The sequence below is a fragment of the Lepidochelys kempii genome, chromosome 3 (assembly GCF_965140265.1).
Source record: "Lepidochelys kempii isolate rLepKem1 chromosome 3, rLepKem1.hap2, whole genome shotgun sequence".
Classification (NCBI taxonomy): domain Eukaryota; kingdom Metazoa; phylum Chordata; order Testudines; family Cheloniidae; genus Lepidochelys; species Lepidochelys kempii.
Genome location: NC_133258.1, coordinates 54726695 through 54751307, shown reverse-complemented (window position 1 = coordinate 54751307; position 24613 = coordinate 54726695). Strand labels below are relative to the sequence as shown.

At 39.7% G+C, this 24613-nt stretch overlaps 1 protein-coding gene across 5 annotated transcripts in view; it reads right to left on the bottom strand.

Annotated features, from left to right (window-relative positions):
• Window positions 1-24613, bottom strand: part of ADGRB3 (adhesion G protein-coupled receptor B3) — a 621270-nt gene that overhangs the window by 41527 nt on the left and 555130 nt on the right. For all 5 annotated transcript variants that reach the window (XM_073336359.1, XM_073336357.1, XM_073336356.1 and 2 more), the window contains 4 exons: window positions 16437-16587; window positions 15771-15840; window positions 11447-11513; window positions 3833-3918 (listed from right to left, as the gene is read on the bottom strand). In XM_073336359.1, coding sequence (XP_073192460.1) covers window positions 3833-3918; window positions 11447-11513; window positions 15771-15840; window positions 16437-16587 — 374 coding nt within the window. The remainder of the gene's footprint in view (window positions 1-3832; window positions 3919-11446; window positions 11514-15770; window positions 15841-16436; window positions 16588-24613) is intronic.

Below are 24613 nucleotides of genomic sequence, written 5' to 3'. Positions count from 1 at the left end.
GGCCTGTCTGCAAAGGCCTGTACTTTAAGAATTTAGGTATATTCTTATCACTTGGCTAGTTCCAGAGGTATAAAAGAAAGAATCAAAACCACTGTCTGCCAGTGTAAGGGCCTTCTCTTACTGTGACAGTTTGTGGCCCTGTGCTTAGGCTCAGGCCTTTGGCTAAGCAGCAGAGGCAGCCATAAGCTGGGAAGCGAACGGTCACATCCTCACATTCCAAACTAGGCACACTGAAATAAGGTGCTATTCGGCTGTTAGGAATACAATCCTGTCCTGATAGTTCCTATCACCTCCAGAGAAAGGGAAGTGCCTAGAAAATGTAAAAGGAAACTTAGTTTGATAGCATCCTGTCTGGCAAGAACTCACTTATCAATAGCTGGGATGTGAAATCCTCGCTTCTGTGTTGTCTTGTCATTGTAGTTCCCACTTTGCTATTGTTTGTCTGTATAATCTCTGTCTGGTTCTGTGATTGTTCCTGTCTGCTGTATAATTAATTTTGCTGGGTGTAAACTAATTAAGGTGGTCGGATATAATTGGTTACATAATCATGTTACAATATGTTAGGATTGGTTAGTTAAATTTCAGGAAAATGATTGGTTAAGGTATAGCTAAGCAGAACTCAAGTTTTACTATATAATCTGTAGTCAATGAGGAAGTGAGGGGGTGGGGGTGGGGGTGGGCATGGGCATGTGGGTGAGGAAGATGGGAACAGGGAATGGGGGTAAGAAAATTGGAATCATGTTTTGCTAAAGGGGGAAATGGGAACAGGGAATGGGAGTAAGGAAGTTGGAATCATGTTTGGCTAAGGGTAGTAATGGGAACAGGCGCACAGGTGTAAGGCTCTGTGGTGTCAGAGCTGGGAAGGAGGATACTAAGGAAGGAAACTGGAATCATGCTTGCTGGAAGTTCACCCCAATAAACATCGAATTGTTTGCACCTTTGGACTTCGGGTATTGTTGCTCTCTGTTCATGCGAGAAGGACCAGGGAAGTAAGTGGGTGAAGGAATAAGCCCCCTAACACCCGCATGGCCCCACAGTATGCCAACATTTTTATGGCTGACTTAGAACAACGCTTCCTCAGCTCTCGTCCCTTAATGCCCCTACTCTACTTGCGCTATATTGATGACATCTTTATCATCTGGACCCACGGAAAAGAAGCCCTTGAGGAATTCCACCATGATTTCAACAATTTCCATCCCACCATCAACCTCAGCCTGGACCAGTCCACACAAGAGATCCACTTCCTGGACACTACAGTGCTAATAAGCGATGGTCACATAAACACCACCCTATACCGGAAACCTACTGACTGCTATTCCTACCTACATGCCTCCAGCTTTCACCCAGACCACACCACACGATCCATTATCTACAGCCAAGCTCTACGATTCAACCGCATTTGCTCCAACCCCTCAGACAGAGACAAACACCTACAAGATCTCTATCAAGCATTCTTACAACTACAGTACCCGCCTGCTGAAGTGAAGAAACAGATTGACAGAGCCAGAAGAGTACCCACAAGTCACCTACTACAGGACAGGCCCAACAAAGAAAATAAGAGAACGCCACTAACCGTCACCTTCAGCCCCCAACTAAGACCTTTCCAATGCATTATCAAGGATCTACAACCTATCCTGAAGGACGACCCATCACTCTCACAAATCTTGGGAAACAGGCCAGTCCTTGCCTACAGACAGCCCCCCAACCTGAAGCAAATACTCACCAGCAACCACACACCACACAACAGAACCACTAAACTAGGAACCTATCCTTGCAACAAAGCCCGTTGCCAACTGTGCCCACATATCTATTCAGGGGACACCATCACAGGGCCTAATCACATCAGCTACACTATCAGAGGCTCGTTCACCTGCACATCTACCAATGTGATATATGCCATCATGTGCCAGCAATGCCCCACTGCCATGTACATTGGTCAATCTGGTCAAACAATAAATACTTGAGTAATGAGTGACCATCCTCTTTTGATGGGGATGCGAAGTGTGCGCTACAGAATTTCCACTGCCCCAGAAAATGACTTAAGAATCTGGGTCTGCACCACTTAATCAAACAGTGCTGAAGATAGATTGTTTCCATCCTTATTAAGGCATCTAGTTCCTAGTCCATCCCCATGGCAATGCAGGATTATTTCTGACAGTGTATTTTCTAGTTCTTTGGCCAATTTAGCTTTAAAAATAACATTCGTTTTACTGAGATACAAACTTTCAGAAAGCAAAGCATTTGGTAAATCAGAAAACTATACTATAAGTAACAAGATTTAAATTGCATATAGCTGATAGCTAGAAAGCTATTCTGCAGTTAAACATGATCTCTCCTATCCTTTAAATATTACACAGAAAAATGATGAATAGATTTATAGGGTCAAAACTTCTTGAGTATAACTATTGAAAAAGTTCTCACTGATGCTGAAATATTGTGGCTGATTTTATAATACGGCACATTTAATCAGAACAGGAAGAATATATTACAACAGTTAAGAAGGCAGATGGAACATTGTAGACAAGGGTAGAATTGAGAAATTATTATTTTCTAATAAGAAGGAGAAGAAAAAAAGAAAAGTGAACAAAAGAGGTTTTGGTGATGGTGGTGGTTGTTTCTGAAACAGTGCACTAAGAAGTGAAAACCACAGGGGGTTTTAACCAACACTAAATGACAACATAAGCACACCAAAGTGTATATGATATCAATAGGTGCATCTAATCAGTTAATTGAACATTAGGAACAATGCTATTACAGGAATGATCAAATAATTCAAAGTCAGGTTTTAAGAAAAGTTTACAGAGAGCTGTAACGTATGCATGGAAAATAGAGACTCGTCATTGCTAGCAATGCCAATACTGGGGTAGTCACCTACAAACGATGCAGAAGAAAGAGTACTACAACAAGTGGAGAAGTAAAAGATGCTGATTGTTTCTTATTCCATGAAGCATTAAAAGACATTGACACATACATTCAGAAAGCTAAGGCACATTTGTGAAATGTTTCTCTTTTATGTAGACTGCAGTCATATCCACTGCAGCAGACCATGAAACCCACCTGTACCTGCTGAAGTCAATAGCAAAATTATTGCTACCATTTATTAGGAGCTAAGCTGCAGACCCTCCCTCTTTTATCACTAGAAACCCAGAATTTGAATGTAAAATTATAAGTATGTTAATGAAAGGAAATCATGGATATAAATACACAGAGAACGTTTCTATTTACACATTTTTTTTGCTTTTGAAATATGTGTAATTTACATTCAAATTCTGTTATGTTAATTCTAGAACACAAACACATGTACACATGTATATACAAACACAGAGCCAAATTCTTCTCTTAATTGCAAAGATGCAATGCTATTGACTTCAGTGAGGTTATACTGCTATAAAAGGTAGAATAATACACTAAGAAAGAAAGAAAGAAAGAAAGAAAGAAAGAAAGAAAGAAAGAAAGAAAGAAAGAAAGAAAGAAAGAAAGAAAGAAAGAATTTGGCTTCTTCTGTACACACATTTTATACAACTGTATTCCCGATTTCAGGAATAAAAATGTATGCCTTTCCCATGAAATCCCTGCTCAGTTTTGTAACTGTTTAATCCTCATTCTTATTAACTTAATACTGTTGTACTTGTGTTTTATTTTCAGTTTGCTCAGTCACATTCCCTCAGGATAATGCAACTGCAACTTTTGCAATTAATGAAATCTGTTAGACACACTGTTACATTGAGAAAAAAGTTCAAAGCACAATCAAATGCATTTTTGGTGAATATCTGTAATTGAAAATATATGATACATTTGCAATATGCTATAAAATATCCCAATTGTTGCTTACCCCGCTCTGTGTTTGAGCTTTTTATCTAGGATCCCATCTCTGGAAACAAGTTTATTAAATACCAAAATGCCAATCACCATGTTGACCTGTCAAGTAGAAACAAACAGTTGACCTTTCAGTAACAGTGAGGGAAAATGCCTACATGCATTATTCCAGAAAATGGCCTCTTTTACATTTGCCAACATGATGGAATTATAAACTTAGATGATGGTCGCATAATACATTTCTGAAGAATTTAGTCAGAGATTATGTACTGTACTAGCCTCAGGACACATAAAGTGTACTTAACTTTAAGGCTAAATTCTGGCTTCCCGTGCATATCCTCTAACAGGTGGAACAAACATATAAATCCACAGCTGTATTAATTAAAGCCTGAATTATGTCTTGTGTCTGGCCATATATATATGCCTGCCTGTTAATAAGAAAGTAGGCAGCTGTGACTCTAAACACCAATTAAAGGTAAACTTTAATTGTAACAATGTAATCTATTCCATGATAGAGGTAGAATATTTTATCTGAATTTTGTGCACAAGATTAAAACGGATTATGTATTATTTGTATTGCCATAGCATCTAGGAGCCCCAGTCATGAATCAGAACTCCATTACACTTGCTGCTGTACAAACATAAAACAAAGATAATCTTATCTGGTTATTTTAGGTTTCATGCTTTCTTGAGTCCTAACTATGCCTTTTTGCTGCAAGGTGTTCTCACTCATACAAAATCAGAATCTATGGTTTCTGGTTGTTGGTTTTGTTTTGTTTTTCCAAATTGATAATTGTCTTCTTCATATGTAGGCTTGGCAGAATTTGATTTTTTTAAAAATAATTTCTATGGATAATAGCAATGTTTATTTTTATTTTGTTTTTATCTCATTTAAATTTTTACAGTTGGGAAATTGGTATGTGTGTAGACAGTAGACCTTGAGGGTCAAAAAGTTAAAGCTTTATAACTTAAAAAGCAAATTGTCAAATTCTCACATCAAAAATATACAAAGTAAATAGTCTTATATAAAACGCTAATAAGTTCTCAAGCAGCATTTTCCTCTGCCTATATGGAAATATGTATTCATCGGTGTGTGTGTGTACAGGGAAATTGATATTTAATGACAAATATCTAATCCTTCCAAGCCTACTCATATGCCAAAATGTGATTTTGGTTGGCTATATATAGGATTGTTTGGTTACACTTTCTTTTTTCATGGGCCAGATCCTTAGTTGGTATCAACTGGTGTCAATACATAAATGAATAGAGAATGATTTGTACCACCTGCATATTTGGCTCAAACAGCCACGTAGTTCTAAAGTCAGTATTTGGTCTTTAATACATATTGTAAAAAGAAAAGGAGTACTTGTGGCACCTTAGAGACTAACCAATGTATTTGAGCGTAAGCTTTCATGAGCTACAGCTCACTGCATCCAATGAAGTGAGCTGTAGCTCATGAAAGCTTATGCTCAAATAAATTGGTTAGTCTCTAAGGTGCCACAAGTACTCCTTTTCTTTTTTGCGAATACAGACTAACATGGCTGTTACTCTGAAACAATACATATTGTATGCATCATACTAGGATTTTAATGTAGCCTTTAAATGGGACCTGCTAAAAATAATTTTTAGTTAAGAAATGTTTTAAAATGGACTTTTGAGAACTACATTAAACACTGATCATTTGCCAGTATGCCCTTCCCATGGTCCTACTCTTTTAGGCCTTTCTTAGGTTCCATTTATTTGAGCTTTTTCATTTTTCAGATGAGATTTTTCTTTTGTATACTCAAAGCTAAATGGGTAGATGAAAAAGCTCCCTCCACACCTGCTAACTAATGGGGGAGCAAACTATGTCTGTGAATGTCAGAGATCTCTGAATAAAGTTTGCCAACTGTACAGAGAACATACAGTTCCATGTGGAAATTATGATTGGCATTTTGTAAACATCCTTGGCTTCCTCACTGTGCCATGGACTGTGAGCTGTACAAAAGGTTCCTGGTTTGACTCTATATGAAGATGAGACATACTCTGCGGGAGCTGCAAACATCAACATCCAGGTAATCTTTGTAGCTATATGCCTATATCTCTGATAACTACAGATTTCCTTCTCATTTATGCCAATGCAAATCAGGACTAACTCAGCTGAAGTCAATAGAGGTACACTGGTCTAAAAGTGCTCTAAGGGAGAAGAGAATCAGACCCAAACACTGTAAACTCCATGCTGAAATTATTACCAGAATTTAGGGAAAGATACTACAGCATTTATTACACAATGACCAAATTGGCTTCAGAAATAGGTTATTATTAGCTGATAATAAAAGATGGTCCTAAACATCATTGGTGTAGAAGAGGGACAAATACTGCCAATGGCTGCAGTTTTATTTTGATGTCATAAAATCATTTGGTCAATCATTTCCACCATTCTAATTTGTGGAACATTTGACTTCAGCAAAACCTGTATTTCTTGGTTCAGATTAGCCTATGTTTCTCTTAGAGTGACAATATGTAGAGGGTGGGAGGTATTGTTTTACCAGAGATACTAAGCAAATGTTGTCCCGTCTGTCCTCATTTATAGATTGTAATGAGAGAAGCCCGAGAACAGCAGTTTAGGAGGATGAGATTATTTGTGGCATTGAAATTCAGCATGACAGTTTGAAAACAAGTATTAATGCTGGTGACATTCAGGTGACCTAGGCTAATTCTCACTTTATCCTACATCCCTTGCAACCTGTAGATAACAGCTGGCTCTCTGTCAGGGTATCATGTTTTAGGATACATGGCGAAATATAAGATGAGGAAATTTGGAAGAAATATTGTATTATATTGATAAAAGACTTTCAAGATAAGCAAAGCATGTTACTTTATTTTGCTCTGTTGACTAAAGAGTTTGAGAAATCAAGGATTTCCCTCCTGCATTTATTAGTTACAAACCAATCATTCAAAGATGTGGCTCTTTGGGTGGAACAGCTTCATAGCAAATAAATGTACAGTGAATGGGTTGAGGTTAGAGTCAATGCACTTCAAGAGATAGCATAACTAGGAGGCAAATTTACATTCATAATGCTTAGAAAATTTACAGTCAGCATTGTGTGTGTATATGGGGGAGTAGGGAGTGCGAGGGGTGAGGGCTGGTTGTATGCATGTGGGTGATATGGGGGCTTCTAAAATTAAATTCTTACCTTACCTCATACATTACAGCTACAAGGGGAGGAAGAGAATCAGTGATTAGTATGTTCCTGCTGGTGAGGTGAATTACCCTATTCATACTGGCCTCTTCTTGTCAAGTGTACATCCTATAGGACAAGGTCACTGGATAATTTTGTAAGGTACCAGAGCCATATCTAAGAAGGGCTTTGGCCCCTGAAATTAGTATACAGAGCCTGAAGAAGGACTTTCTGGATCAAATTTTCAAAGGGTATATGCGTGCGTGCACAGGTATGTTTATATGCAAATCCCCAATGTGCCTGCATGATTCAGGATTTTCATAAATCCAGCTCTTTCCAAAATGCATAACAAAACCTTACACCAAACCCATTCTGATCTAAGGGCTAGTCTACACTACCATGCTACTTCAGAACAGCTGCACAGCATGTCTGGTGAAGATGTGCTATGGCCAAGGGAGAGCGCTGTCCCATTAGCATAATCACTCCACCCCAATGAGAGGCAGAAGACACTGCTTTAAGTAGATGCAACTTACATCTGTCCGGGGGTGGCTTTTTCACACTCCTGAGTGACGTAACTTACATCGATTTAAGCGGCAGTGTAGACAAAACCTAAGACTTTGTAATAATCTGGAACTGACCAATATAGAACCTCCTGTCAACAGTCCAGGATCAATAAACGCTGATCATGGAAAATTTAAACTAAAGTTGACAGATGTTGTATTACCGGTGTATCTATGAAGAACTTTGGATTATTCGATCCAAATATAGGATTTCTCAGACACCTAGATACATTTCCAGGGCTGTGGAAATTTGATACATAATAAGTTACATTTTCCGGCCATCGTGATTTTTTTTTTCTTCCAAGACGATAGCCACAGAAGATCTGGCCTCTGATTCCATCTTTCCTGCCTGCCATCCAACAACAGTGGCACAGTACTTTGCACCAGGCCACCAAAGCTGCCACTGAACTTCTCCCTAAGAGAGCAATCATTACATGGATACAACTGATAAGAATCAGCGATGCTTGTAACAAAATTCTTGTGTTAGCAATCAGCATATCATGCTTTCCCAGCTTTATTTTGTGTGGCTCAGGAGTAAAATGAACAAGGCATCTTTTGCAAAACAATAATTTTTCAGTTGTATCACAACCCTTTTCCAGAAGACCGTTTTACATCCTACTTCGCATATAATGAAATTATAGATAATTCCTAAATAATTAGAAATTATAACCTATTTTTATAATTATTTAAGCCTTAAATATATTTCCCCTGCCTTTTAACTGGCTCCTCAAGAAAAGAGTAACAGTTAGATATTTTCATGGATAATAGCATTGAGTGAATCCTGGCCTCATTGAAGTGAATAGGAGTTTTGCCAGTGGGACCAGGATTTCACCCATTGACCTCATCCTGGTAATAAACTCTTGCCAAATTCTGTTGTTGCTCCTACAGAATTTTTTCTGAAGGTGTATAGAGTACACACATATAATATAAAAACCTGTATAAAAATATATGCACTAATAACAATATATATATGATGAGATATTTGTGCAGTAGAATCATAGAATCATAGAATCATAGAATCATAGAATATCAGGGTTGGAAGGGACGCCAGAAGGTCATCTAGTCCAACCCCCTGCTCAAAGCAGGACCAATTCCCAGTTAAATAATCCCAGCCAGGGCTTTGTCAAGCCTGACCTTAAAAACCTCTAAGGAAGGAGATTCTACCACCTCCCTAGGTAACGCATTCCAGTGTTTCACCACCCTCTTAGTGAAAAAGTTTTTCCTAATATCCAATCTAAACCTCCCCCACTGCAACTTGAGACCATTACTCCTCGTTCTGTCATCTGCTACCATTGAGAACAGTCTAGAGCCATCCTCTTTGGAACCCCCTTTCAGATAGTTGAAAGCAGCTATCAAATCCCCCCTCATTCTTCTCTTCTGCAGGCTAAACAATCCCAGCTCCCTCAGCCTCTCCTCATAACTCATGTGTTCCAGTCCCCTAATCATTTTTGTTGCCCTTCGCTGGACTCTCTCCAATTTATCCACATCCTTCTTGAAGTGTGGGGCCCAAAACTGGACACAGTACTCCAGATGAGGCCTCACCAATGTCGAATAGAGGGGAACGATCACGTCCCTCGATCTGCTCGCTATGCCCCTACTTATACATCCCAAAATGCCATTGGCCTTCTTGGCAACAAGGGCACACTGCTGACTCATATCCAGCTTCTCGTCCACTGTCACCCCTAGGTCCTTTTCCGCAGAACTGCTGCCTAACCATTCGGTCCCTAGTCTGTAGCTGTGCATTGGGTTCTTCCGTCCTAAGTGCAGGACCCTGCACTTATCCTTATTGAACCTCATCAGATTCCTTTTGGCCCAATCTTCCAATTGGTCTAGGTCCTTCTGTATCCTATCCCTCCCCTCCAGCGTATCTACCACTCCTCCCAGTTTAGTATCATCCGCAAATTTGCAGAGAGTGCAATCCACACCATCCTCCAGATCATTTATGAAGATATTGAATAAAACCGGCCCCAGGACCGACCCTTGGGGCACTCCACTTGATACCGGCTGCCAACTAGACATGGAGCCATTGATCACTACCCGTTGAGCCCGACAATCTAGCCAGCTTTCTACCCACCTTATAGTGCATTCATCCAGCCCATACTTCCTTAACTTGCTGACAAGAATACTGTGGGAGACCGTGTCAAAAGCTTTGCTAAAGTCAAGAAACAATACATCCACTGCTTTCCCTTCATCCACAGAACCAGTAATCTCATCATAAAAGGCGATTAGATTAGTCAGGCATGACCTTCCCTTGGTGAATCCATGCTGGCTGTTCCTGATCACTTTCCTCTCATGCAAGTGCTTCAGGATTGATTCTTTGAGGACCTGCTCCATGATTTTTCCAGGGACTGAGGTGAGGCTGACTGGCCTGTAGTTCCCAGGATCTTCCTTCTTCCCTTTTTTAAAGATTGGCACTACATTAGCCTTTTTCCAGTCATCCGGGACTTCCCCGGTTCGCCACGAGTTTTCAAAGATAATGGCCAGTGGCTCTGCAATCACAGCCGCCAATTCCTTCAGCACTCTCGGATGCAACTCGTCCGGCCCCATGGACTTGTGCACGTCCAGCTTTTCTAAATAGTCCCTAACCGCCTCTATCTCCACAGAGGGCTGGCCATCTCTTCCGCATTTTGTGATGCCCAGCGCAGCAGTCTGAGAGCTGACCTTGTTAGTGAAAACAGAGGCAAAAAAAGCATTGAGTACATTAGCTTTTTCCACATCCTCTGTCACTAGGTTGCCTCCCTCATTCAGTAAGGGGCCCACACATTCCTTGGCTTTCTTCTTGTTGCCAACATACCTGAAGAAACCCTTCTTGTTACTCTTGACATCTCTGGCTAGCTGCAGCTCCAGGTGTGATTTGGCCCTCCTGATAACATTCCTACATGCCCGAGCAATATTTTTATACTCTTCCCTGGTCATATGTCCAACCTTCCACTTCTTGTAAGCTTCTTTTTTATGTTTAAGATCCGCTAGGATTTCACCATTAAGCCAAGCTGGTCGCCTGCCATATTTACTATTCTTTCGACTCATCGGGATGGTTTGTCCCTGTAACCTCAACAGGGATTCCTTGAAATACAGCCAGCTCTCCTGGACTCCTTTCCCCTTCAAGTTAGTCCCCCAGGGGATCCTGGCCATCCGTTCCCTGAGGGAGTCGAAGTCTGCTTTCCTGAAGTCCAGGGTCCTTATCCTGCTGCTTACCTTTCTTCCCTGCGTCAGGATCCTGAACTCAACCAACTCATGGTCACTGCCTCCCAGATTCCCATCCACTTTTGCTTCCCCCACTAATTCTACCCGGTTTGTGAGCAGCAGGTCAAGAAAAGCGCCCCCCCTAGTTGGCTCCTCTAGCACTTGCGCCAGGAAATTGTCCCCTACGCTTTCCAAAAACTTCCTGGATTGTCTATGCACCGCTGTATTGCTCTCCCAGCAGATATCAGGAAAATTAAAGTCACCCATGAGAATCAGGGCATGCGATCTAGTAGCTTCCGTGAGCTGCCGGAAGAAAGCCTCATCCACCTCATCCCCCTGGTCCGGTGGTCTATAGCAGACTCCCACCACTACATCACTCTTGTTGCACACACTTCTAAACTTAATCCAGAGACACTCAGGTTTTTCTGCAGTTTCGTACCGGAGCTCTGAGCAGTCATACAGAAGTACATACAGAAGTGTCCTTGGTTATGCTTGATGTTCATGTGGCTTTGTGTAAACGATGACATATATAGTGTTGATGTAAAATACATAATAGAATAAACTGAATCAGAAAAACAGCATATTCAAAACATTGAGGAAATCTTAGACCATTGTTCTCAGGATGTCTGCAGTAAAATTAATACCACTGCATAACTAACCACTCTGTAATTCAGACAGTATTCCACCATTTCTAATGAAAATACTAAAAATAATTTAAGTGTTTACCAAGACAACAGCAGCCGCAGGTCCAACAAACGCATAGAGTAGTCCTCCTTCGAGAGACAGCCAGCAGCTGGAAAGAACATTAGAGGAAAAGAACTAACACACATTAATAATATCTTTTACACCATGGAGGTGTGATGTGAATAAAACATATATAGTATATCTATTCACTTGACATAGTGTTCAATCCTACATGGAAAGTTCTATAAGCATAGAAAAAGAAGTGAAGTTACTCTGTTAATGTAATGGTGCTATACGCAGTTGATAATGAGTTTCATTATTAGGCCCCATTTTCATGCGTCTGCAACTTTTCTGACAAGTTACACTTACACTGAAATTCCTTATGCTTATTCTGAGTCCACAGTTAAATATTTCTGTAAAGTTTTGTAAAATTTCATTTAGCCATTTTTGAGTTAACTGTGAATGACAAAAAAGATAATTTCTACCTATTAAGAAATTCTTCAGAAATTTATTTTGTCTCAGGGAACTCAAAACCTCTTTATTTTAAAAATGTTAGACTTATCTTATACTTAAATGCTCATTAAGGTCAAGTGCATATGACATGGTCAAATAAACTCGATTAAAAACCATAGTTCTCTATAAATCTTCACTGGTGTAATTTGGTATTTAATACTAGGATAAGGTCTTATGGATTATATGCACTTTAAAAATGATATTATACATCATGTAAGGACTAAGGACCAATTGGTGTCTCTGAAATATTAAAAATATTAAAAAACTAATACTATATGTATGAAAATTGTACATCTCTTGTGTGTTATGCCCTACTAGAGGTCCAATACCACAAGGCCTTTCTGTATGGTGCTTCCATGCAGGTTTCCAGATTCAGAGGGCTTGCAGAAGTGAGTCCTAAACATTTAACACACTACAGTGCTAAGCTTAGATATATAAACACTATCAGGAGCTTCACTTACTGAAGTAAATGCAGCTGTGCTTTTTTCCTCAGTGATTACACATTCACAGAAATGCATGTTTGTTGGAGTGTGTGATCGCACATACATATAAGGAGATGCAAGGAACTGCATTTATTTGAATCTCACATGCAAATTAACTTACATAAAGATGTCCTTATCCTCTACCCCTATGTTTTTTCCTTTCTTTTGAAAACCAAATGAACACAAACACAACTTAATGTTACGGTTCTGTTATGGCTGAAATTTTAAAGGCCAAAAAAAAAAAAAATTAAATGTAATTGTTTCCCACAGTAACCAAAAACAGAGCTGAACTTTGCCACATGGACCCAACTCTATTAGTGTGTTGGATGCTAATATGATACACTGATCTAAAATGTCAATATTTGCCAGCAGTTACCCTCTACCAAAAAAGCAATGACAAAATATCTCAGATACCTTTGTATGGTAACTTTTTAATGGACCTGGGTCTATTTTTTAATTTAATTGAAAATAGGTTTGTATATTTTTTTTGCTGGTTTTCTACTGGTTTATAGAATAATTGAAAGTTGGATACAAAGTTTTCATTAAAAGTTTTGAATTTTCCCCCTGGATTTTCTGACCAGCGTACACATGAATTCCAATAGAACTCCCTAGTGTCAACCTCCTGCAGGGCCCCTCTCCCCCATTTACTTTGATTTTGTGCAAGGAATCACAATTTTACCTGTAACGTGGCCACTGTAAGGGTGTGATCCAAAAGCGGACTTTTCTGGGAATGTTTCCATTGACTTCAGTGGGCTTTGGATAAGACCCTAAGCCTTAGGGTAAAATTTTCAAAATCTCTTAACTGACTGAAGAGTCTAAGTCCTAGTTTTAAGAGCGACTATGGCACTTAGGACCTCTTAAGTTTCATTGATTTTATTTTCCTCCCTCTTTCAGACTGACTACTAGGGCTAGATCGACAAGAGGATTTAAGTGTCTAACTGCCACTTTAGCAGCCTAAGTCCAACATTTAAGTGCCCTGTCGCTGCTTAACCTGTAGGCACCAAAATTTCCACTGTTAAAGTCCTGATGGCACCTACATTTCTGGCAGTGAGCATGTGTGCAGCCACTTTGGTCTATGCTCCTAAATCACAAATCCTCAAACTAGTTGTTCCCCTATCTGTCTCGCTTGTGGGGCCCAGTCTGGGAAGCATGCTCTCTGCCCACATAAAGCCATATAAAACAGCTGAAGGAGAAAGTGGTAGTACCCCCCACCCCAACTTTTAGTCCAGTGGTTAGAGCACTCACATGGGATATGGAAGACCAAAGTTCAATTCCCCATGCTGCCTGATGGGGAGAGGGATTTAACTTGGGTTTCCCCCCTCCTAGGAGAGGACCCTAACTGCTGGGTGATGGATATTCTGGGGCAGGTCTCCCCCAATGTGTCCTGTTGACACTGTTACACTGTGTATGAATAATTAAATACCACAATTTTTTCTGGCATAATTTATTATTATTATTTTTACAAGAAATTGGTTAAGTACCTTACTCCAGGATAGAGTTCATAGCTGAGAATCCCAGTGGAGATAGGTGCCTTTGAGAGGGGGAGCTTAGGACCCACTCCTCTCCTCACCATTTCCTATTAGAAAATGTAGGTGGCTCCCTGCTCTATATGCTGGCTTTTGTGGATCCCAGTCTTAGGTGCCTATCTCTCCCTCTGCATTGTAGAAGGAGCCTATGCATCTAACTTGGGGCTGTGGATTCCACTGGCTGGCAAGGTTCCTAAAAATTAAGTGCTCCATTGCTCACTGTTCCTCTGTCCCAGGAACCTCTCAGCTAATCTGGCACACCTTCCAAGCAGGGCCTGCTCCCTGTGCTGAACAACTCTTCCATAATGGAAACCCCTTTACAATCTTAACTGTGGCTGTTTAAGGGTTAAAATTAATGCATAAAGTTATGTGAACTGCACATTAATTCAACATGCTGTACATATGCAAGTGGATCAAGGTGCTAGGCTAACCATAATTTGGAAACACCTTGCTTTTGAAATATCAACAATAACATCATTGGAATAATGGAGTTTTGCATTAAATATTTTTCATATGTGCAGTAGAAATAACACAAGTTGCTGATAACTAGGGCTGTGTGAAAAATTCAGGAAGAAATCTAAGTTCACCTGAAATCAAGGTGAATTCAAGTTCTAACCACGCCACTCCCATCAGCCCAGGCACACAATTGTTCCATGGATCTGGTCTGATGCTATTTCCCCAGCTCCCCTCTCAGAGTGTTTCTTAATCCCCCCTCCAAATCAGTTTTCCCCTTGACTGGTTCTAGGACCTCCCTCTTACCAGTAGATATCTTCATGTGGGAACCAGGACCAATTTCCCTGTTTCCATTCACTGCTCTTTCAGTTTGGAAAAGGTCTTCTGGAAATGGCACCCTACAATCTAGGAGTAGCTGGCAACAAGTCTTGTTCCTGCTGCCAGCACCTTTGTAACTGTGGAGTGGCAAACAGTGCTACTAGATTCCTTAACACAGGGTAGCTAAAGAACCCACAAGGTTATTTTAGCAACCATAATCTAGGAGGGATAGGACAGAATTCCTACTGGATTGCTTTAGCTACACAGGGCTAAAGCTGAGGAGGCACTACCTATCATTGTTGAGTTCTAGAGTGGAACAGCTCCTCAGCTCCTGATGCCCTGTGTTGAGTGGAAATCACCTCCCTCCCTTGTCTGCAGACAAGGCCAATTGTGGCAGCTTCCAAAGACCTGAAGAGTGGAGGACTGTACCCCACATCAGATCTGATGCCAGATTGGTCAAACAACAGGAACATGCTTTTGTAAACATGTTTTGAAATCCAGGTCCTGATTCCCTTGGTCCATATGCATGTCCTTTCGTGTTTTTTAGTTCCACAAGTATTTGGAAAGCTGGTTTTGTTCATGTGGTTGTTTGGAGAGGAGCTGTCAGGCATACAAGCACCTATATATCATTGCATTTAAGGTTACTCCTTATTAGCGATCGGTTATTTCCATCAATATTTAAGTAATCTCCCATTTAAAAAGTACCAAGCATCTAAGCAGGAAGCAGGAAACAAATATGCAGCTGAAGTAACCAGTCCCATGTGAATAATCTCAGCAGGACAAGTACAGTGCTACTAACAATGGCCTTGATCCTGCAAAGGACTGAGCGCCTCCTGAGATATGCTGGTGTCCTCAGCGCTCACTCGGAGTTGAGTGTACTTAGCGTTTCACAGGACTGAGTTTAACACTGGACTCTGATTTTCTTTTCACTCTTTGTGTGGGGCATTTGGCTTCCAGCAGTGTCCTGCACATGAAGGGACACAAAATAGGCCCTTATACTGTGTTGTATAATCTCTAATGGGCATGGCAGCCTTGTTAATCAAAAACATGATTTATCACTGCAGACTGACTTACTAGTGAGATGTTCCATATCCTTTCGTCTTGGTAAAGCCTATTGATATTGCCACTACTAATGCTGGTAAACCTGGAAAAAAACAGCAATTGTCATTAAGGCTCAGCTAAATATCACTGTTCTATTGGGCATGAAATGATGAGAGAGAAGTACTTTCATCTAAAATGATCAATTTGATATGGAATGAATCATTTAACAAAGCACAGCTCTGTTGCAGCGTTTGTTTCTTCCCCAAGCACAAGGGAAGAACTAGATTTTTAGCCCAGTATGCATCACTTTTGTGTTGCTAAGTTACCAGTCTATTTGAAATAGCTTAAAGTGAACAAATAACACAGAGATTCAGTGGATTTTCAGTGAGAGGCTTTTGTCTGTCTTACACTATTTTGCAGAAAAGCTACTAAAATGACACTAAAGCATATATGTTACAGCATCATAAATTACCATAACATTGGAATATTCATCAACTGTATCTTGAGCCAAATCAAGAGCATGAAATTATATTGGTGCTTCCAATAAAAAGGGAAATCTCCTTGTACTGGTTTTCTGTTTAGTAACTATGCTATTGACCACCTGTCAGGATTATTGAAATAAATACCAACACCCCCAATTGTGTAAATGCATAACATTCAATTCTAATGATTCTGGCTATATGATTTTTATGGGCTTACCCCATCCAAGGCACAAAAAGCGTTTCCTTATGAGTCGTGTCCTAATTTTTCCAGTAACAGCCATGTACGACTGCCACGCTTCTGTCAAAACCCAACAGAACGAAGCTAAGAAGAAGAAGTGTAAAAATGCGGTGGTCGTGGTGCAGATGCCCTGCAGGGAGCAAAGAAAAGCTCATGCTGAATACTTAGGGACAATCATTTCTCCTTCAGAGGGTTGTCATATTCTATCAACTTGACCTTTACCCCGAACATCACACCTCCATCTTTATAGCACATTTGACACAGAGACTTGGATTATGCAGAACAGGTTGAACCCTGTTCTGAAATACACTAACACAGACAGTTTTGATGACAAATATATAAATATAGAATGGAGCAAGTTTTCTTACATCTTTACTTTGGCCACAGAATATTGCAAAGCCACTCCAGTGAATAGGTTACATGGTTACTGAACATTGCAATTTCACTACACTGAACAGAGTGAATGTGCAAATACAAACAAACAAACCTAATTGCCATTTTTATGTTCTTTCCCCTCATGCAGACAAATCTTGACTATAAATCTGAACTCCAGGGGGTAGATTAAAGCTTCTTGCTTTATTTGATTTTTCATTTAAATCTTACAGAATGTAATATCATGGGAATCTTTTGGCATATATGGCCTGACATTTTTTAGTCAGGTTTAAGTAACGTAACCTTAGCAGTTATTTTGGTTATTGTTTTTATGCATGTCAGTCATTTGTTATCTGAAAAGTACTCTGAACTCATCCAGCGCATGCTCTGCTCTGTCATTGTAGCCTTTAATTAAATTTGACATTTTGGCTCATATAAGTAAATTTGATTCTCCCTTGGAAGTAAATTATAATCCTTCATTTCACTGCTTTATTTCAGTATGGAATTCTAGAGACAGTGGAATTCAGACTACTAAATGCAGTATGTATAATGCCCCTGCACCAAAACCACACCAATACTGTAGAATATAAACCATATAGATCTTTATTACTTTTTAAAATATGGTTTAATCAGATTGAAATCAAAACACCCTGCCAAAACAACAGATGTCAGCAACACAAGAACTTAGCTTGAGATGGATTTAGAATTTTGTAATATTAGTGTTATTATTAATCTATCTAGCATACTTCTAATAATAAGACAAGTTCCTCTCCCAGAGTTTCTAGCTAAGGCACCAGTTCAACAATACTTAAGCATGAAGGCTCTGCAAGAATTAATATTATGCAGGTACTCAAGTACTTTGTTGTATCAACTCAGCAATACAGCCTATTTTATGTTTTAGAAAATGTTTATATAATTATCCATTACTTTTTAAAAATCAAGTTATGCAAAGCAATGAAAAACCAAAGGATTATCAAAATATACTAACCACCGAGAAGTTTTAAAAAAATACCTGCAAATATCTGTGAGATTTAAGAGACCTTAGAGGAATTACTTTAATATTAATAAGTCCAGTCTTGCAGCTTTACTTTTTCTGAATATTCCCTAGGACCAATTCTGATCTCACACTGGTTTTCCGCGAGTGTAACTCTACTGACTTCAGTGGAGATATTCTTGTTTTACAGGTAAGTAAATGAGATAAGAATCAAGCTTTAAAATTATGCATGCAAGGATATACTTTCTTTTAAAATAAGTTTGCCATGCTGCATTGAGAAAATTTCTTTTGAGAAACATGGAAGCCTTCAGCTGTCATAGTGATGTGTGTGGACCGAAAAACCTAGACAGTGAAAGAGAGGTTGGCTTTTGAGGTTACATTGTAGGACTGCCTCTAACCTAAAATCAAACTGAATCACATTGCTGAATTGGTACACAATCGCTCTCAGTGCTTCTTTAAAACAATTAGCATTGAAGTTACTTCCATAGAGCCAATGGCAAAATTCCCACTGACTTCAGTGAGTGCAGAATTAGGCCCACGATATACACCTGAAAATATCATCAGGCAATAAAAAGATACTGTAAATCTGGTCCATATAAAATTACTGCATGCTGAAAAAGCACTCTATTTTATTCTGCTGCTTCAAAATAAATGACAGGATAAAGGCATATCATGAAAGCCATGTGACCATTCCATATCTCTTGAGAAACAATTAAAAGCAAATGTGCTGGAACAACTTGTACATTGTGGGGGCTGAGAGCCATCGAACCAAACTGTAAACCCTGTGTGATGGAAACCACTTCAAGACAGGGGGTGCAGCAGCACTCCCAATACTCCTAGTTCCAGCACCTATGATTACAAGGGGTAGCCAGTGATCAGAATATTAATTTATTACCATTAATTCTTAAATTTAGCTGCTCCAAAACTATGTGAGCTCATAAAATCCCATCCCAGTAAAGCCACAATGACAGTATTATTACACTGGGTGGTAATATTACAGTAAAAAGCTTGGCCAGATAAACAGATGGATTTGCAGGCAGACCAAGTATTACATCATGCCCATATAAGCATACTTGAGGTGTTAAGATTATGATGAACTAAAGTAATATGCATGTTAAATCCTGGATGTCTGTGCTTTAGACTGTTTATGTGTTAAAGCACATAGGATGTTTTCAAAAATCCTGACATTCTAATTCTAATTTCTATAAAATATACTCCTGTATTTTGTCCACTAAGTGAACTGGAGACAGTATTGCAACAGAAAAGTCTTAAACTGTCCTGAATATGTATTCATCTGATGACATTACTATACAACATGACTGCAAGCTCCAGAGATCGATATCATTAAACTAAAACCCTGATGTCACTCATTTAGCAAGGGCCTCAATTTTTTTTTTCAGGTCGCTTACATCCAAACTCTCTTATTCCATAGTTACAAGCCAACAACTACAGTATCTGGGTTATGACTATCCTTCCAGCAGCTATTGTTAATGGTACATCATCTGCAATGTCATTTGTTCTGAGATGCCAAATTAGCCTTTCCTCTTTCTCTTAGATAAAAAATCTTAGCCAAAGCATTTAATTTCAGTGTTCCTTTAAAAAATACCAATTGAAGGGCATCAGACCTTTTAGAAAGTGTTGTGTAGGATTTCTTCCCCCTGACAGTGGTAAACTGCCTGGAAGGAAGTATTACCATAATATAAAATCTTATTTAAAATAAAGAATATATAGAGAAATGCACCGTAAACAAAATGACAGAAAATATATAAATGACTGTGTTCCTGTAGCAGCTGGCTCACATATTATAAATTCATACCATAAAACTTTAATTTGCCTTCCTGTCAGTCTTTTTGTAAAAACTGAGACATGTTCTATGGAGTACAGATTTGCTCCCCAAAGCTATTTTTTGTCAAAGTTGGAAACTTTCAGAGAAAAACTGCACAGGTAACACAGAGTATTACCTACCCCCCAAAAAACCAAAACAAAAACCACCACAAAAATCAAAGCTTATTACTCTTCATGTAACAAATTATATGGCACATACATAATGCATATGGGGACAAAGCCTATTCTTTATATTTAGTCAAAGTAACTAATAATCGCTATGGAAGTTTTGACTGAGTATGAACTGCAGGATTTGGCCCAAATTTGTATCTGTATTGAAAGAAAGATAGATGCTAATAATTTTCTGACAAACATGAACGTGGCTCTTTTTGAGCAAGAACTCATGATTAAAATGTTAACTATCATGTTGGCCCCAAAACCTGAAAACAGGTGAAAAAAATTTTGCTACAAACTCTAGAAATTACACACACTGGAGTTTGAGCAGAACATAGGGGTTAATATCTCTAACTCTTTTGAGTAGTACATGGGATCTCTAATGAACCCCAGAGGTAAAAACCTTGGTGTCACATATCATCCAAGAGACATTATCTCCATCTGCATAATATCCCCTAACAGCTACTGGAGAATCCTGATTATAAAATCTATTATATTCCCCCTCAAAAAGCAATGTTGGGATATATCCTAGAAACGTAAATTCAGTAGGACTCTACTAAACAGTGGCACATTTTCATTCCCACCAGTGGCTGTCATCAATGGAACACCAAGCAGCGATACCCAGAAACGTATGCCTGGAATCCTTAGAACAAAAAGTGAACCAAAAGGAACACAAAACACAAAGAGGAACAATCCCACTTCCCACCAGCATAACTACATAACATTCTTTTTTTAAGAGATGGCAACATGGGCCAATAATGTCTTAGAAGCACTTTGAACAAATGATGGCTGCTCCAGCATAGGTTGGTTGGGAGATGGAGATGAGTGAATGCAAAGTCCCTTCTCCAACCCCAATGCCCATGTGCAGGAAGCAGCCATAATGCTGCCTCCAGCACTTCTTGAGCGCAAGGGTCTGGGGCAGTATCATTACCAGTCACTCTGAAATCTCAAAGGCTGTTTCTGGGTGTACTCAGGGTCTTGAAAACGGGCCTAAGCACCTGCATATCAGCAAGCACCAGGGAACTGTCCCCTAAAGACAGTGTATGCTACCCCTTTACTGAAGGTGTGTAGCAAGGATTCCCAGTGAAACTTTTTCCTGTGGATCCTGGTAATATTGCCCCGACAATATGGGAAGACAGACAAGGCACCAGGACTGTAGTTTAAGAGGTTGCAGCTTTAAGTAACACATCTGGAAACAATTCATCCAGCGCAGGGTCATCCTTGCTTTGTAATCTGTTCCACCTGCTGGAGGGCTGACCCTCTCCTCACCCCCAACTCTGTGAACTTGGCCCCTGCATTGTTGCTGGGGTCCCATTGCCTTTCCCTCCTCTAGGGGCAAAGGGGTTTGGGAAAAGGAGCTGTCTCTTCACTGTACTAGAAATTAAGAGCCACAACCCCATTCTCTACCTTCTTTGATCCATTTAATCTCTAATCCATTTTCAGTTCTGGTCTATTAGGGAACCAGAAGCCCTGCTGAATGAGTCCCTCTACCGGGCACATGCCAATGATTCCCTCTACCAGGCACATGCCAATGAGTCCCTCTACTGGGCACATGCCAATGAGTCCCTCTACCGGGCACATGCCAATGAGTCCCTCTACCGGGCACATGCCAATGATTCCCTCTACCGGGCACATGCCAATGAGTCCCTCTACCGGGCACATGCCAATGAGTCCCTCTACCGGGCACATGCCAAGTTGCAACAAAATGAATTTAAAATATAAATCTACCCACCAGGTTCCTGAGCTGCTGAGAAGGTCAATCTGGCAGTGAGGGAAAAATTCATTTCCAGCCCCCAAAAGACAAATAGTATGATACCCGCATCAAGACCTCCAAAGGTGGTCCTACTCTAATCCCAAAGGAATGGAGCAGGAAGTTTTCCTTCCCAAGGAAGAATCTATGACTCTAGTAGCCTTCATTGATCTTTCAGTGTTTAGCTAGCTTGAATATCTGAGTAACCAGCATCTTCTCTTTTTAATGAACAATTTATCTTTGAATGCAGGAGCCTGTATTAAGTATCAAATTATTCTGCTCTTTTCTGCTTGTGGGAGACACAACCATATTTAGAGCACTGCAGCACAGCTTGGATATATAAAGGACAAATGGTGGAAATCCAAATCAATCGATTCTAGGGCTTTTATTTTGGTATGTAATGATTTTGAAAGCTATCTGGGAGAGTTATCCATTTTTATGAGCATGCCAAAAAGATTAGATCCAACCAGGCAGTAATTTCACAATCCCCCTCATTTCACTCAGGGGTTGAGGCATCTTAAATTTTTAATTCAACAGTGGTTTTTGAATAGTAATGTGAACAGAACTCCCATACAACTATAAAGAGGAAGAACCAAAGGTTCTTGATTCTTCTTCTTCCAGTCAACCTGTTTCTTTCATCTACAACAAACAAGAAAGGTGCCTGGATGCTAAGAAGTGGTCTAAGAGCCAAAGCTATTGGAGAGTAAAAAAAAGAATAGAATTTATAGTATTAATAACAAAAAGGATGGTCCTAAAATCCACTTAATTGTCTTCAAAGGCAAGAAGCACTGAAAAATGTATGGAAGTAGAAATGACACCTGTATCCAAAGAAACTCACATAAGAGATAGCAACTCCTTTATGATTACAAAATTAACTCAGTCCTCATTTAGATTGGCCCCACAGGATAAGGTCTCAGGAGATAAATGAAATGAGTAGGACTTGTACTCCTAAGAAGCCTTGACTTTTGTACAGCAAACTACAAAGAGAGGAAATATTGCCTTGTGTTTGACATTGGAGTGGGACTCAGGAGATATATGTTCAATTCCAGGTGTCCTGAGTGACCTTGGAAAGTCTCGCAGTTCCTCATCTCTAAAATGGGAATAACAACACTATCTTTTCCTTTCCTGTTTAAACTATAAATTCATCAGGGCAAATATCATCTCTTACTATATGTGCACAATGCAGCTCCAATCGCAGTTAGGATCTCTAGACACTACTGTAAAAAAAACCTACTAAAACATGGCCAGGCATCACTAAAACTCTGGAGTAACATGCCCTGGTGTTTTTTGACAATCTTTCAGAGGCTGAGTGTCAGTCATGTAAGGTTTACCTCCAGGAAATGCTTTTTTTTTAAAATGCAAAAATGACTTTATAAGATTTCAAAGGAAGAAAAATGTATTGGAAATGTAAGGGAGGCTGTATTTAAAAAGCGAGACGATTATATCTCAAGGTTCTGAGAACAATAAGCTGCAGAGAACTATAAGCTGCAGACTTTTTGGATTCTTTTCTAGGATGAAGACCAATAATGGCGCCATAAAGAAGTCTGAAAGAACCATTGCATTTTAAACCTTATTTTCTTTCCATTTGTTGGTTTACAGTACTTTTGATGTGACTCAAGCAAGGAAATCAGCTCATATTTCTAAAGACGTTGCGGGGGGAGCGGGTGGAAGTAGTGATGGTGTGAAAATTCTGCTAAAATACAATGCTAATTAAGTTTTAAAACAACAGCTATAAAATTGTTCTTTCTGGGTATTTTACAGATCAACTTAGATTTTAGCAAAATTCAAGCAGTTCACTTTTCAGGGTGAAGTGTAAAAAGGCTTAATTTTAGTGAAGTATATGACAATATTCATGTAGACCGCTGCATCTCATTTGACAGCATTGGTGTTGATGTTGTAGAGACATGCGTACTAGGAAGTTCAGGGAAAGATCCTGCATTTCCTCACACAAGTCCATATTTAATGAGCAGGAAGGACATTTCATTAGGTAAGAAGGATGCAAAGGCAAGGCCGTTGTTACTGTGGCCCAATGCTCTCGGAAACAGCCCGCAAGCAGAGGGAATGTAATGGCTGATTCCAGCAGCCTACAGAGCTGAAAAGACGTCAGTAGCATGTATGTTCAATTGCAGGCACACCTTTAACACCTTCTGCTTCCTTGTCTAGCAAATGGCAGTTTTGAATGGATGCTCAGAGCCCCAAACCAACCCCAATTTCTGTTTTGGGGATCTATTTTTTCCTCAAGTGGTTCATTACCATAGACTGCTGGGCCCTAGGGATAGCAGGGAACAGCTACACCATCCAGTACATGCTTCGGCCCCATATATTCCCCATGCTAGCCTGGGTCATTAGTACTGAGACAGGGAGGTGCCTTCCTAATGGAAATGGGAGTAGGAGAACCTGTTCCTTTCCTTCAGAGGGATAAGGGGCTTTACTTTGAATATTTTCTTACTCCAAACAACTTGGTAGGTCTCTGCTTCATACTCTGTTACAGAAGGATCAAATTTCTCACTGTGACTTTGAATGCCCTAATTCTTTCTCTGCTTCCTTTAGGCTGGTTTGGTGCTGTCAGCCTTCAGGTTGCCTACTTCCACTTTTCACAAAGGGCATCTCACAGAGAGTATCACAATTCCAGCTGGGAGACAAACATTTTCAGTGTCATCTATTGATTCTGGTACGGAGGTATTACCAACAGGTAATTACCATAGGAGTAGTCAAATTTTTGGGTTACTAGGATGATATCAGCACAGTTGCAGAATTCAGTGTGGTCTGCTAAATTATTCTGGTTTTCTAATTTCCGGGCTCTTGCTTTGCTTATTTTATCTATCACTCCTGATCTTCTGTCCCAGATTTGTTCATTCCTTTCATCTGGCAGTTTGAATTCAGAAAACCTCGCTGCAAAATCCTTGCAGTCCCATACATTTTTACAGGAAGAAAGTTTATGCTTTAAAGTGGAAGCTTTTTTTGTCCATTTGAACTTCCAATCAAGCTCTAAACCCTAATCTTATAGCATACATCTTGGAGCACTTATAATACTTTCACTGA